This window comes from Rhamphochromis longiceps, linkage group LG9 (genome assembly GCF_057381845.1).
Source record: "Rhamphochromis longiceps isolate RC_006_pf linkage group LG9, R_longiceps_female_GT1.1, whole genome shotgun sequence".
Classification (NCBI taxonomy): domain Eukaryota; kingdom Metazoa; phylum Chordata; class Actinopteri; order Cichliformes; family Cichlidae; genus Rhamphochromis; species Rhamphochromis longiceps.
This window is the reverse complement of record NC_140565.1, coordinates 35,667,908-35,683,005: the sequence shown is the minus strand read 5'-3', so window position 1 is coordinate 35,683,005 and position 15,098 is coordinate 35,667,908. Positions and strand designations below refer to the sequence as shown.

General features: G+C 43.3%; 1 protein-coding gene across 3 annotated transcripts in view; it reads left to right on the top strand.

Moving 5' to 3' along the window:
- dipk1c (divergent protein kinase domain 1C) overlaps positions 1-14,843 on the top strand; it is a 44,403-nt gene extending 29,560 nt beyond the window's left edge. For 2 of the 3 annotated variants that reach the window (XM_085417655.1, XM_085417656.1), the window contains exons 3-9: positions 3,948-4,151; positions 4,236-4,289; positions 4,361-4,542; positions 6,450-6,771; positions 9,771-9,935; positions 13,193-13,267; positions 13,756-14,843. In XM_085417655.1, the coding sequence (XP_085273781.1) occupies positions 3,948-4,151; positions 4,236-4,289; positions 4,361-4,542; positions 6,450-6,771; positions 9,771-9,935; positions 13,193-13,267; positions 13,756-13,983 (1,230 nt within the window). In that variant the 3' untranslated portion in view covers positions 13,984-14,843. The remainder of the gene's footprint in view (positions 1-3,947; positions 4,152-4,235; positions 4,290-4,360; positions 4,543-6,449; positions 6,772-9,770; positions 9,936-13,192; positions 13,268-13,755) is intronic. The other variant, XM_085417657.1, reaches the window with a different exon arrangement.
- The last annotated feature ends 255 nt before the right edge of the window (positions 14,844-15,098 follow it).

Here is a 15,098-nt window from a genome sequence, read left to right as displayed (position 1 = left end):
CACCCATCCATCCATCCATTAATCCATCCATCCATCCATCCATCCATCATCATCCATTAATCCTTCCACCCATCCATCCATCCACCCATCCATCCACCCATCCATGAATCCATCGATCCATCCAACATCCGTCCATCCATCCATCCATCCATCCATCCATCCATTAATCCTTCCATCCATCCATCCATCCATCCATCCAACATCCATCCATCCATCCATCCATCCATCCATCCACCCATCCATCCAACATCCATTCATCTATCATCTTTGGGAATAAGAGTGATGTGAAAATAGTCTGAGCACAGCTTGCTTTGAGTGTTTTGTACATTTTCGTGGACTTCAGAGTTTGTGGTTGTGATATTCAGTGTTGGTCAAGTTACTTGAAAAAAATAATCAGCAACTAATTACTGATTACTTCCACCAAAAAGTAATCCCGTTACTTTACTGATTACTTATTTTCAAAAGTAGTTACTTAGTTACCTTTTAAAAACATGATTTACAACCTGAATAGGTAATAAAGCGATAGATCTTTCAGCCCAAGTCTACTTTTTCTGCATAATCCATCATACAAAATGTAATCAAATGAAAAAGTCTCTTTTTAAAATTTGTTTTATTAGTTATCTTTTAACTTTATGCATCAAGCAAAAATTAAATTATATGTAATCTGTAATTGTAATTACTGTAATGGGCAGTAACCATCTCTGGTGATATTAAAACTGAGTGACACCTTTGAATTCTGGCGTGTTGAAGCAGAAAGATTTCAAAGCTAAAATGTCAGCGACTCCCATCCAACATGAAGGCTGTCTTCTCTGAGGTTTTATTCCTGGAAGCTTCACATCCTTTAAATCCCTGTGAGTGCTGCTTTTCCCACGGTCAGTGTGAAAGCAGCTGACTCCAGTCTCTAACAGCCTGCTCAGTGTCACTTTGAGCCAAGCACCTCACAGAGACGTCACCATCCGCTCTCATCGGGATTTATGAACCATGTGCAGATGTTTATGAGTCAGGAAACAGACGAAGGGCTGAACATCCCGTTATCTAAACTCTCCCCTTCATCACGTTAACCGTGGGACGCTGAGAGGATGAAGGCTCGTTCATCATCGCTCTGCTGTCATCAGCCGTTATCAGGGCCTCTCTCTCCCAGGCCAATTAACCCGTCTGCATACCTGCCCGCCTTATCTGTCCTCCTGCGCTATCTCGTCCTCCGCTTTTCTGTCTCCTGCACTTCCTGCCTCCCTAACACGACTCACGTTACTGTCTCAGCTTCATTTTCATACTTTTATTTTTTATTCAGCTGCACAGCGCTGTGGTCCAGCAGGAGATAAATAACTATTAACTATTCCTGAGCATCCCTCACTTCAACTTCTGTTGAATTTTAAGCATCACTTCATGGTGGAAACATCTTTGTTTATTGAGAGGAACACAGGAGATATGCAAGACCAAGAGTTTATAAATCAAAATAAATGAATTTGTCACTGACAGGTATCAGACAGAAGCATCGTGCAGAAGCCTTAAACAGAGAGTCTCTGATTGTGGCTCCTCTGGGAGCATAAATTTCTCGTCCCTGTGCGAAGTGATGTGAGGATTTGATTTATTAAAGTTGGGTTTTAAAGCGCAGGTAATGTAAGAGTAAGAGCTATGGCATGGCGGGCAGCGGCAGGTGCAGGTGTGCGATTGTGAAGTCGGTCTGGGCCTCTGAGCTTCTTACCGACTGATGCTTGTGTTGGAATGTGAGCAGAGAGGATTAACCGCCTAATCCCCGAGAAGAACAACCCGACGCTCACACCTCCGGACACTGAGCTGCTCAGACACAGTGTGTGTGTGTGTGTGTGTGTCTGTGTGTGTGTGTGTGTGTCTGTGTGTGTGTGTGTGTGTGTGTGTGTGTCTGTGTGTGTGTGTGTGTGTGTGTGTGTGTGTGTGTGTGTGTGTGTGTGCACTCATTTCTCTCACTCAGATGTGAGATCGTCTCCTGCAGGGTTTCAGAGATTAGGAAAAAGAAAATCAGGAGCTGGAGGGAAGATGAGGAGCAAAACAGTGATTTGCTGCCATGAACTTTATTTTCTTTGGTCTTTTTTTTTTTTTTTTTTTTTTTTTTCACTTACTGAATACGGGACAGACTTGACTGGGGGAAAGAAGGGGAGAAAGAAAGAGGGGAAGAGAAACAGCTGAGAAGAGGGACGGGGGAGAAGGGCAAAAAACAAAAACCAACAGAACGGGCAGAGAAAAAAAATGCATATATCAATCACCTGGGTCACCTGCTGAGAAAGAAAAAAGAAAGCAAGCAGAAGAGAACAAGAGTAATAGAATAAACAACATCACAATGATATATGGGAATATGACAGTAAATACTAAATGTTAAACATTATTGTGCAGCACATAAGATCAACAGAACACAGTGTGCTTTGAGGTAGGAGCCAAAAAGGGTGTAGTTTGTGGGTGTGATCACCCGTGTGTACACCTGTGAGCATGGACGCGCTTGTTTTTTGTTTTTTAAAAGGTTCCTTCATGTAATGATCTGCTAGAGGGTGTGGGGGGGCCACAGCCCCGTCCTCCAGGGCATGAAGCAGGTATGGAGGAGATCAAAACTCCAGACATCCAGAGGCCCCCAGAACACAAGAGACCAAGGAAGACCAACAGAGGGGCAGCCGCGCCACTGTCCCGGAAAGAGCTGAGGAGAGTCCCAGATGAGGGCTCACTCAGCAGCCGCGGAGCAGAAGCCAGGGGGAGTTGCAGTGACGCGCCCGTGAGCTCCGCCGGCAGCCAGCTGTGCCTGAGTGACCGAGCCCCAGGCCGAGAGGCCGGGGGCACCCCACCTCCGAAGTGGCCCGAGCGAGCCCCAGGCTCCAGGCCCCGATAAGCGGCCGCCAAGGAGTGAGCCGGTGTGTACCTGGACGCCCATCCCCGGACACAAAGAACCACCAACGCACCGATGTCTGAGGGGGTCTGCCACTGGCAGGGGAAGTGGTGGTAGGGGGAGATAGACCTCCAAACCTTGGAGGGCCTGAGGTGTCCCCAGAGAGGTGGCGCCTGACACCCAACCTGACATATAGACACAGACATACAGGCACACACAGACACAAACATCCATTCCCACCCTCATGCTCTCATATGCACTTACTCCACACTCAACCAACGTGGAGACAGACATAAAGAGACGCTGTACACATGATCACACTCCCCAAGCGTACTCTACAAACCGGGTCTAGGTGCCCCCGCCCCTGGAGGGGGGAACTGCACCCAGACCCAGGTGGTGTTTCCCTTTTCCCTGCGGTGGGGGGAGGCAGACCGCCCCGACTCCGCAGCAGCAGGAAGGCTCCACACTCCAGACCGCAGTCGGACGGCCAACTCCTCCTCCTAGCCCCCCTGCTCCAGCAGGTCGCAGAGAACGGGGGTGAGAGAAGACTCCAAACCTCCCTCCACCCGCTCATTGTAGTGTTGATGCATGTGTGTTCTAAGGTGCATTTAAAACCCAGGAGGGCTTGGAGCTACCTGGTCTTTAAAGTCAACTAATGACCAAACTTTAGACTGTTGTCATCACTTCTCGCCCATCATCACAGTTCAGTCAGATTACTTTGAAATCCTACAGCAGAAAGTTGAAGTAAAGCTGAAGCTCAGAATATCTGAGAAGTTATTAGGACAAAATATGACACCATGTGTGATTAAAGTCATAAATATTTGAGGAAAAATTAGATTTTCTAAGAGAGCAGAAACAAATCTTGTGTTTTCTGAGATTAAAGTCATAAATTTAAGTTCATGAATAAATGAAAGTATTAGTTAACATGAATAAATATTCAGGGTTTTAATATTTTCATTGTAAAACCTGCTGACAGCTGGTTTTTAATGTTTTGCGTGCTCGCTGCAGGGGAACTGCGGAGCTGCTGAAAGGAACATTATCAGACTGAATGAAAAGATGTTGCCGAGTGACCTTTGACCTCTGCTCTGTGTCTCAGTGTCTGGAGTTCAGCGAGGGCTCGGTGACGGGCGACATGTGCGAGGACCTGTGCGTGCTCGGCCTGGTCGAGTACAAACGCTGCCTCTACTACGAGAACGGGAAGAAGGTGATCGAGGCGCGCTGGAGAGGAAGCCCCATCATCCTCAAGTCCAAGCTGGAGAACTTCTCCTCCTACGAGCCTCTGGGAATTCTGGACTACCAGGTGATGTCACCACCCTCGTGCCCACTCGCTCCGGAAGGGCGGCTTGTTTTAAAATAACTCTCCTGCTTGTCCTCGCCCCCACAGGACGCAGCCGAAGAGCTCTCCCCGCTCGATGTCGTCTTTTACGCCACTCTGGAGGTAAGCGGCTTCAGTTTGGTGCTGACGAGTCAAAGTTTCTATGAGTCAAACTTCACTTCCTGTCACCTCAGGTACGAAACTCCCTGGGGCTGGCTGAGGAGAACGAGGATGCAGACAGAGGAGGAGGAGTGAACAACAGCTCCCTGGCCAGACTTTTGGGCAAAAAGCTGAAAAACAGAGAGATGAGTTACTCAAGAGCGGAGCTGGCCTCGCTCTGGGCCCTGCTGCAGCAGGAGGAGTACACCTTCCTCAGGTAAACCCTGAACAGGTGGAGGATTTGGATGGTGTCAGTATGTTTGACTCTTCCTGAGGTTCTGAGATGCTCCAATAAACAGATGCATTTATTGAAGATCGATGCTCGCCTGTTTAATCGAGGGTTTAAATCGAGTTCGAGGTTCAGCGGTTTACCTGAGAACCTGGCAGCACAGACAGGACCTCCATTTTTACTGACAAAGTTTACTTTCAAAGTAAAACATTTTGTGATTTTTCCTGTGAAGCAGCTGAAATATGTCATGTTTTGTCTCTGAGTTTTAACCCTAAAGAAAAATGACCAAAAGAATATTTAAAAAACGTTTTAGTCCTGGCTTCTTTGTTCACGTTTCACTTTTAAAATGTCTGATTTTTCATGAGCACAACTGGAGAACAAAAGAAAACGAGTGAAATTAGCTTCAGTCTGAGAGACGTTCAGACACCGGCAGGCTGGCATCCAAAAGTAAAAGCAGTGAGCGGAGGTGACCTGTGCTGCTGCAGTGACAAATGGAGGAAAGCAGCTGTGTGAATGTGGAGCTCTGCAGGTCAGACACAACAGAGGAGCTGGAGACACCACAGAGTCTGATATCAGCTCTCATCGAGCTGCAGCTGATTAAAAGTCTTTTCCACATTTTATCCCCACCTGAAGAAGAACCCATTCATCACCGGCTGTTTTATAGAGAGCATTATTTTACATCACTGGTACTAATGTGTTCACACTCAAGTGTTTTGGTGTCTGAGCTCTGTTCACCTTCACTGAGCAGGAGGGAGGAGACAGAGGTGCGTGGTTAGACAGCCGAGGCTGTTACAGCTTAGTGGGTTAGTTTAGTTTTACTGAAGGAAGCCTGTGTGAAGGACACGCTGCTGTATTTCCTGGAGTAGACGACAGTCAGCATGCCCCCAAACAGACAGGAAGTAAAGTAATGGCTCATAAACGAGATCAGATAAAAACACCTGTGTGGTCTCCAGATTTTCATCCGTGATGATTCCTTCAAGTTCAAGAACTCAAGTTACCAGAAGGTAACGAACCAAAACTGCTCGGTCCACAAAGACGGATCCACTGCTGGAAACGTGCAAACCTCTGTGTGCACAGACCGCGACTGTGAAGGGGTACAAAAGCACAGATGAGCGAGGTTGCACATCCATGCATCCATCCAACCAACATCTGTCCATCTATCTATCCAACTTCCTCCATCCATCAATCCAACATGTGTCCATCCATCCATCCATCCATTAATCCATCCATACATCCAACATCAATTCATGTGGGTCGATTGTGGCTCAAGAGTTGGGAGGTCGCCTTGTAATTGGAAGGTTGCCGGTTCAAGCCCCGGCTCCGACAGTCTCGGTCGTTGTGTCCTTGGGCAAGACACTTCACCCGTAGCCTACTGGTGGTGGTCAGAGGGCCCGGTGGCGCCAGTGTCCGGCAGCCTCGCGTCTGTCAGTGCGCCCCAGGGTGGCTGTGACTACAATGTAGCTGCCATCACCAGTATGTATGGGTGGATGACTGGATGCGCTTTGGAGTCCTTAGGGACTAGTAAAGCGCTATATATAAATACAGGCCATCTATCCATCCATGCATCCATACATCCATCGATCCAACATGTGGCCATCCATCCATCTATCCAACTTCCTCCATCCATCCATGTGTCCATCCATCCCGATACTGCCAGAACACCTCAGAGTTTAGTTATGAAGAAAGACTTCATGATATCTCTGGTAGAGTCTGGTCCACAGATCAGTGTAACAGATCCAGTACGGACTCTTCTCTGGAGCTTAAACCTTCTTCTGAGTAAAGACACTTGTTTTATCAGTTTTCAGCTTATTGTCTCCATGTTTGTCCTGATGATGACTTCCTGTGACATCACTTTGGCCTCATTGTATCTGCTTTCTGTTCCCTCTGGTCTCCAGAGTCCTGCAGGACCTCAGCACCCACGTGGCCAAGGTGCTGGGCTCCTGTGGTCACTTCTACGCTGTGGAGTACCTCTCAGCCGGGCACGCCTGGGACCAGAACATCTTTTCCCTGGATGACGTGGCCATTTCTGAGGTTCAGGATCAGGGTGAAGGCGGAGACCGAGCCAGGTGGAAGGCCCGAGAGATGATGCACCGCATCGCGCTGAGCTTCCTGGACATGGTGTGGCACTTTGACAATGACTTCACCCACAAGCTACACCTCTGCGACATCAAACCGGAGAACTTTGCCATCAGGAAGGACCTCACGGTAAGTCCTCAGGTGTGACTTTGAACACGCTCACTCTGCTTTGTCTTTGCAGTGACTCAGAAACCACGGAGGAGGGCTGAATGGCTTTAATGCTGGCTGAGGATATAATGAACGTAAGAAGGATGAAAGCAAGGCAGGGAGCTGGGAGAAAAGAGATAAAAGGGACGTGTTTTTAGAAAGCTATTAGAGCAAAGATGGAAATCAGATGCTGGACGGCGGATTACGTGAGGTTTTTCTTGAACAGATATTTTTTTAGCTAAAGGAAGAAGATGTGACGCTGCTGCTGGGGAGAGAAGGTCATTGTGCAAACACACACCTGGGTACTTCTGTCTTTGTGAGGACGTTCACGCACATTATCAGAATCAGAAAGACTTTATTTATCCCCAAGGGGCAATTAAGATACACAGAATATACAGTATATACACAAAAGTGACTGAAAGGTGAATAAATAACTGTAAGTGAGTAAAGTGTCAGCAGTGTAAAAACAGACTAGTTTATGTTTCTGGTGTGGGAAATGTTCTTATCGGCAGGAGTTAAAAAGCAGAGCTGCTTTGGGGACAATGGTGGCGCTCCTCCTCCTCTCAGTCCTGCAGGAAATGCAGCAGAGGCGTCGCCCAGAGGGGAGGCATTGAAATGTGGGGTGAAGAATGTGAGAGGGGTTGTTGATGATTTTGGCTGCCTGTCTGAGGGCCTGTTGGCTGAAAACCTGTCAGAGTTCTGACAGGCAGGCCAATGATTTTAGAGCACACTGATGCAGTGTGCGGCAGTCTGTTCCTGTATGAAGGCTGAGATTTACCGCCCTGCAACTTGACGGACACCATTGAAATAAAGTCCAGGGTGGAGGTCGTGCCTCACAGCCTCACTGAGGGAAACAATCAGAGGGGATTTCCAGGAACGGGCACCAGCCTGGAAGCAGTCCAGATATGAACGAGGACACGGAGACCTTGGAGGGTGGAGTTTTTGGACTGTTGATGATTTTTGATGATTGTTCATTCATTCAACCCTCAAACCCAACAAGATCCCCGAACTCTGAGAAAGATGAAATAATCTCAGCGTCTTTGTTCTCGTGCCTGGAGTCAAATCCAGCGGCTGTCACCTCTGATGGATCCTCGGCCCATCAGTCACACGAAAGACTAAAAATAAAGTTTTCCATGAGCTGGAGCCAGACGTCCTCATCTCCAAGTCCCCATTAATCACCCCGTGATCAAACTTCTCATCCGTCTTTATTAATATCTGTAATGTTAAAATTAAAAGTATAAGCTTGCTTACTCTAGAATGAGAAGTGGACTTTGGTGTTTTTCCTGCGGTCATAAATCAGAGCCGGAGCGTCTGGATGGAGGGAACCGAGCAGGGTTTGTTTTCTCAGCGTTATCTGAAGCTTTTATGGTTTGTCGTTAAATCAGCAGCACTTCAGGTCGGCGCTGGACTCCAGCCAACAATCACAGCTCAGCCTAAGCTATTTTATCTCTCATTGTTCAGCCCCTGATCGCTGGAAAATGAGCAGTTAAAGGGAAAAAAATGAGGCGTTTGTAGCGCCAACAAAAGTCAAGTAAAGCAGAGGCTCACAATTGTTCTCCCGGTTTTGCAGGATTAATGTTTTTCCTGTCAAAGTGCTGACATGGAACATGTTTAACTGCCCTCACTTAATAATGCCAGCACCGTAAAACCACCGTGCAGCCTGTGCTCGTTTACTCCAGGTGTGAGTGGAGTCATTTCATCTCGTTAAAGAGATTTTTATCTGCAGATTATTCCCAGCAGACCTCCCGAGCACTGCCAGGCTCTGTGTCACAGAGACACGCTGCTGCTTACAAACTGGTAATATAATCCAGGACATCAACACACACCGCACGGCGTGACGATTAATCCACCGCAGAAAATAGTTCCAGATGATCAAAGCTGTTTGTAAAAAAAATGAAACTGCCTGTGGAAGATCTTCATCTCTGTCGGGCCAGAAGCAAACGAGCGTCCTGTCAGTGCGTCTCTCCTGCATCAGGGCTGATTTAAATAATACAGACCGGCAGATTGTTACTCCAAGAAAACCCTCCAAACTTCAGTTTGACGTCATAAATATGAAAGAAAAATCTCACAAGCTCAGGAGAGAAAGATGTGAGTTTGAGACGATGAAAAACACTCACTGCAGTAAACGTGCTTTGAGCGGTGGAGTGACCGGAGGCCCACACACACATTTAAACTGTGTGAGATTTTTATCACTCATCTGAAAAATCTGAAAAACATGTTTTCATATTTTACTGCTGGGGGACATTTGGCCTTTAAAACTCCTTTCACTTTTCCTCCGCACAAAAGAATCTCTGTAAAGTCTCATTTGAATAATAAAGACGAAAAGAGTCTTTTTGTAGTTTAGAAATTTATCAGAAGCTTTCTTTTATTTTGATTCCATGTCCTAAAAACTGGATCGAATGTAGTGGAGTGAAAATTGTCAGTGGCTCATTTTTATTGGATTCTCGTCTCTTTTGTAGCAAATTAAAATTCTGATTAGTTTAAAATGTTATAATAATTTCATGACGTGTAAACATTTAAATGAACCCTAACACCACCTGTTTTCTGTTATTATAAAACCTTTGTGATGCTGATTTAATTCATTCCTTTCAGTCTGAGCTTTGAAACACTTTCTGTGCATCCGTCACAGATTGTTACGGCAGGATTTCACTTCATGCATCTTCAGTTTTTGGTTTCTACAGAGCTCCAAATCTGCCGTTACAGCTCACACATCCAAATATCTGAAGAACTTCAGGCCTCACTGTGTTTGTGTTCAGCCCACAGAGTCCGTGTTCATAGAGCCGCAGCACCTGAAGGTTTCTGAGCTCGAGGGCAGAATTTCAGGCAGATCTGAGCTCGTCATGTGGGACACGTTTTTTATTTATGTAGCGTGCTGGGATGGCGTGAGCACATCCAGGCTGTGTGTCATGTTTTGCACCTTTGAAAATATAAGGTGTGGATAATCCTGCAGCATGGGCTCACACAGGGCGGGTGTCCTCTGGTGTGTCCTGCAGGTGGTGGCGATCGACGTGGACATGGCGTTCTTCGAGCCGAAGATGAGGGACATCCTGGAACAGAACTGCAGCAGCGACGACGACTGCAACTTCTTCGACTGCTCGTCCAGGTGTAACCTGAGCAAACGCAGGTGCAGCCCACGCCGCAGCAACAGCAACCTGCAGGTAAGCGAGGCCCTGTGACCTCACTGTGACACTTTCAGCTTTGAGCTTTTATTTTGTAAAAATCTGCTGAAAATGTGTTTTATTGTGACACTTTAATTTGGTGTGATTTTATTCTCTCAAATGCAGCGGTCACATGACTAAACCATCAAAGTCCGTTCAGTTTAACACTTTAACTCTTTTATTTTTCCCTCCTATGAAATTATTATTATTATTATTACGTATGTATCTATTTATGTTTATCTATTTACTGTACAAAATGATCAGGTTTTAGACGAGTTTTGTGTTTTTTGTAAAATAATAGTGAGTAATAAAACTTTCAGTCTGCAGAGGAAATAAACTGGCTAAAAGGAGAAAGTTTTATAATAAATAAAAATCATTTTGTATAATTAAGCAGAACTCTGAGAAACAAAAGCGTCTAAAATTAAAAGTGTCTTTGTTCCTCTCCGAGTCTTTGTCCACCTGTGTGGATGTTTTTCATTCCTCGGCGCGAGCGCTGAGCCGTCGGCTCGCTCTGCAGAAAATTACAGGGTTGGTCTGTTTCTCCTCTTCCACCGTCGATCGTCCACAACGTCTAATTACACGTGTGGAAAAGTGTGGAATGATAATTACTGACCGGCCTGATCCTGCTGACAGGCAGAGTTTCAACCTGTTTATTTACCTGTGCAGGTGATTTTGTCTGCAGGCTCACTGCTGCTGAGGAAACGATTTTCTCTCTTTTTTAAATGCATTTTGTATATTTGATCAATAAAATAACTTTTAAAGAAAAAAGTGAAAAGTTTTATACTGAAAAATTCATTTTCATTTCTGTCGATTTTATTTCTGTATCAAATTAAACCTGAAGAGTCGACACAATTTATCTATATGTCAGATTCATGCAGTTTATTACTTTAATTATGAACTTAATTATGAATTTATTCACTTTTTTATTGTTTATGATTGTTAAAGAGCGGTGAGGTGTGGGGGCCGTGACCTTTGCTCTCACATCTGAGATCCTCTGATGGGAGTAAAATATTTATGTTCTTAATATTTCATCTGATTGTATTTCACATCAAAAGTCCATTTTTAAATCTAAACTTCTGCATAAATTTGGAGTTTCTGGCTCATCGCTCTGCAGCTTCACATTAGACACATTTTTATTCTCTAAATATGGAAAAAAGTTACATTTGTCATCTGCTTGGAAACAAAAACACAAAATTAGTTACAGCACGAAGTCATGATTTAGGCTCACATTAAAATATTTGTCATCTTTATTATTCCAGCAGTTTCTGTGCTGTGGTTCCTCTCTTTCTTTACTTATTTACAGAATTATGATTATTGTTGTTATTGTTGTTTCATTGCTGTTCAAAATTGTTTTATTATTAAACTGAAGATGTTAGGAGAGTATTTTTATTATTTATAATGTTAAAGTGAAACAACTTAGAGAATTTCTCTAAATCATTTACAATTACTTTTAATAAATTACTTTTACCTTTAAATTGTTTTTAAATTAAATTATAATCACAAAATTAAAGCCAATTCTAATATTACATTACATTATATTACATTACATTATATTATATTACATTACATTACATTATATTATATTATATTACATTATATTACATTATATTATATTACATTATATTATATTACATTACATTATATTATTATATTATATTATATTACATTATATTATGTTACATTATATTACATTACATTATATTACATTACATTACATTATTATATTACATTACATTATATTACATTATATTATTATATTATATTATATTACATTATATTATGTTACATTATATTACATTATATTATATTACATTATATTATATTACATTACATTATATTACATTATATTACATTATATTATATTACATTATATTACATTACATTACATTATTATATTACATTACATTATATTACATTATATTATTATATTATATTATATTACATTATATTATTATATTATATTATATTACATTATATTACATTACATTATATTACATTACATTATATTACATTACATTATTATATTACATTACATTATATTACATTATATTATATTACATTATATTACATTACATTATATTATATTACATTATATTACATTATATTATATTACATTATATTATATTACATTATTATATTACATTACATTATATTACATTATATTACATTACATTATATTATATTACATTACATTATATTATATTACATTACATTATATTATATTATTATATTACATTATATTACATTACATTATATTATATTATTATATTACATTATATTATATTATTATATTACATTATATTACATTGTTAGCAGTAGTAGTATTATGATGATCGTTGTTAGCTTGAAGTTGTTTTGACTCATCAGCCCGTCAAACTCAGAGGACAAAGGACACCAGAAGCTGAGCCGACGTTTCTGTCACCATCGCCATCGCCGTGACAACACCAGGACGGACTCTCATCGCCCCGTATCACATGACTCGTGATACGTGATACCTGCATTCATCCACCAAAAGAGGACGTTTAAATATGAGACGGACGGAAACTGTTTCTCTAACAGGTGACGACCGGAGGCGCAAACACGGCGGCGTCTGAGGCGGGAACCTTAGAAACTAACGGAGTGGATGGATCCCAGGAGAGAGGACAGGAAGCTGAAATTTAAAGGAAAGTAACAGAAACCAGAGACAGAACAAAATCAATTATCACCATAAATAAGAGTAAGTCGGAGCAGAGAGGAAGGAAGTGGGAAAGAGTTCAGGTGATGAAGAAAAAGGAACAAAGACACAAAAGAGGAGAAAAAACAGATGAACTGACAACTGAACCAAAACTGAGGAAAGGAGGCGAAGAACAAAGAGACGAAGAAGAAAGGAGAAGATGAAGATGAGTGATGATGACATGCTGACAACATGCTGCTCTGCCATTGGCCAAAGTGAGGCTCCACAGGTGTCTCTTGGGCGCACCCAGCAATGACCCTCAACCTGCCAATCATCTCCGGAGAGAAAGAAGTCATTGTGTGTGTGTGTGTGTGTGTGTGTGTGATGTCGTCTGCATACTGATAAACCAATCAGGTGCTGCTCAGACTCACTGCTCCTCCTCCTCTGTGATTACCTCTCCTGATGCGCTCTTCTTCTTCTTCTTCTTCACTTTTCTTTACTTGGAAGCTTTCCCCTTTTTTTTGCAGATTTCTTCTTCTTCTTCTTTTTCATCTAATTCGAGAGTCCGATGTGTGATTTGTGACTTTTTCCTCTTCGTCTTCAGGTGATCTGTGAGAAGATTTTTAGACCGTGGTTTTCTCCCACGCTGCTTGGGGCCAAAGCAGCGCTCCCTCTGCAGGTAATGTATTTGAAAACATCTTCAGAGGTCCATCTCACCCCACGCCAGCATCCTGCTCTGTCACACCAGCATGTCCTCCTGTGTCTGTGAACCTTCTCAGCTCCACACCAAGCCATTAAAAATGCTCCAGCACATCCACAGTGCAGAGGTCCGGGTTAATTACAGTTACATGTGGAGGACTCCTGTCAATCAAAGCAGCCAGTAGTGTTTCTGTAGATTCAGAGATAATTTTAATACAACCTCAGCCAGGAAGCTCTAACGTGAAAGGGAAACTGGCACCAGCATCATTCGGGAATTCAAGTGATGGAGGGATAATAATTTGGTTTCAGCGATCAAATCCGACTCCGAGCCGACTTTAATCCCAGCTTTCCTGCAAACACTGATGAACTGCAAATTATCTAATGTAGGACAGCAGTTAAAGTCCTGAGTTTTGTGGATTAGAGAGTTTAAGACGTGATGTTGGTGTTGAAATTGTCTTTTTCCATCAGGTGGAGCTGCAGCGAGCTCTGCAGGAGTGTTCAGCGACTGAAGGGGGCGTGGAGGAGTCAGAGGAGGATGGAGGTGGTGGTGGTGGAGGAGGAGGAGGAGGAGGCAGGGGCGTCCATCAGCGCCTCTTCAGTGTCCTGAAGCGCCTCATCCAGGAGGGAGGGGCTTCAGATGAAAGCGGAGAGGCATGGGAGGGAAAAGGCCACGCCCACACTGCGCTGAACTTTTGAGCTGTAATGAGAAGGTCGATGTGGGCGGAGCATCTCAGAAAACCAGAGAATGTTTTAAAACTATCAACGGGTCTCTTCATGGCCAGAGAGCCCAGGTAAGACTGGCCACTCACTGATGGGAAAAGACTCGTCCACTGACACATTTTGGGTCCAGAACCACAGTTTGAGCCACTCTGAGTGTAAGTGACTCCGTCAGCAGGTCCCATCTCAAAGAGACACAGCAGTGAGACTTTTGGCCTCAGTGTGCATCGAACTCTATCACGATGAACAGTTTTAGACACACACACACAAAAGTCACGGTGTTCTCGCTGCCAGTGACGGACGTTTCATCCTACCCAGTTTGTAAAATTTAACCAGAACTTAAGGTGGAGTTCAGGAAAGGTCCACCTTTGCCTCCAACAAAGAGAACTTTGACCTAAGAACTGGTTTGCTGTGGAACAACTTGAGCTGCATCCATCACCTTTAGCTCACGAGTGTCCAGGTGCTCGTCTGGGAACGTCTGATTGGGTCACAGCGAGCATGGAAACATTCAGCGACGCCTCACGTTTCTTCTCGTCACAGAACCAGGGATCCAGTGTGGGCAGATCCTCGCAGATTTATTATCCTTTTACGTAACTGGTTAGTCTCAGTGAGATTTTTCAAAAGAAGCTCTCTCATTTGAAGAGAAACTGTAGAAAATAAATGTGTTTGAATGATAAATGCTGAGATACAATGTAACATATGACTAATGATGTTTGATTCACAGCTGAATGAACGACTCTTGGCCTCTTTTAAAGGTTTTTAATGGTTAATTTGACATGTTTTTGTCCCGTTGTCGACTGTTTTCAGGTTCCAAAGACAGATACCAATAAAACATATATCATCCATCCAAAGTGTGTTTGGTTTGTACAGAACGTCTGTCTCACAAAATACAATGTACTGTTTCATGTTGTATTAAAATAACAGATTTTGGAAAATGTACTGATAGTTTGGTCAAATGTCTTAGTGAAGAAGACATTTGTGACCTGCTGAGGCCTCCGGGAAGTTTCTTTGTTTAACAAGACCAATATGAGCCTCAGCAGTCACAGACACCCGCTCATTACTACTATGCAACATCCAGTAAAAATCCTTGAATT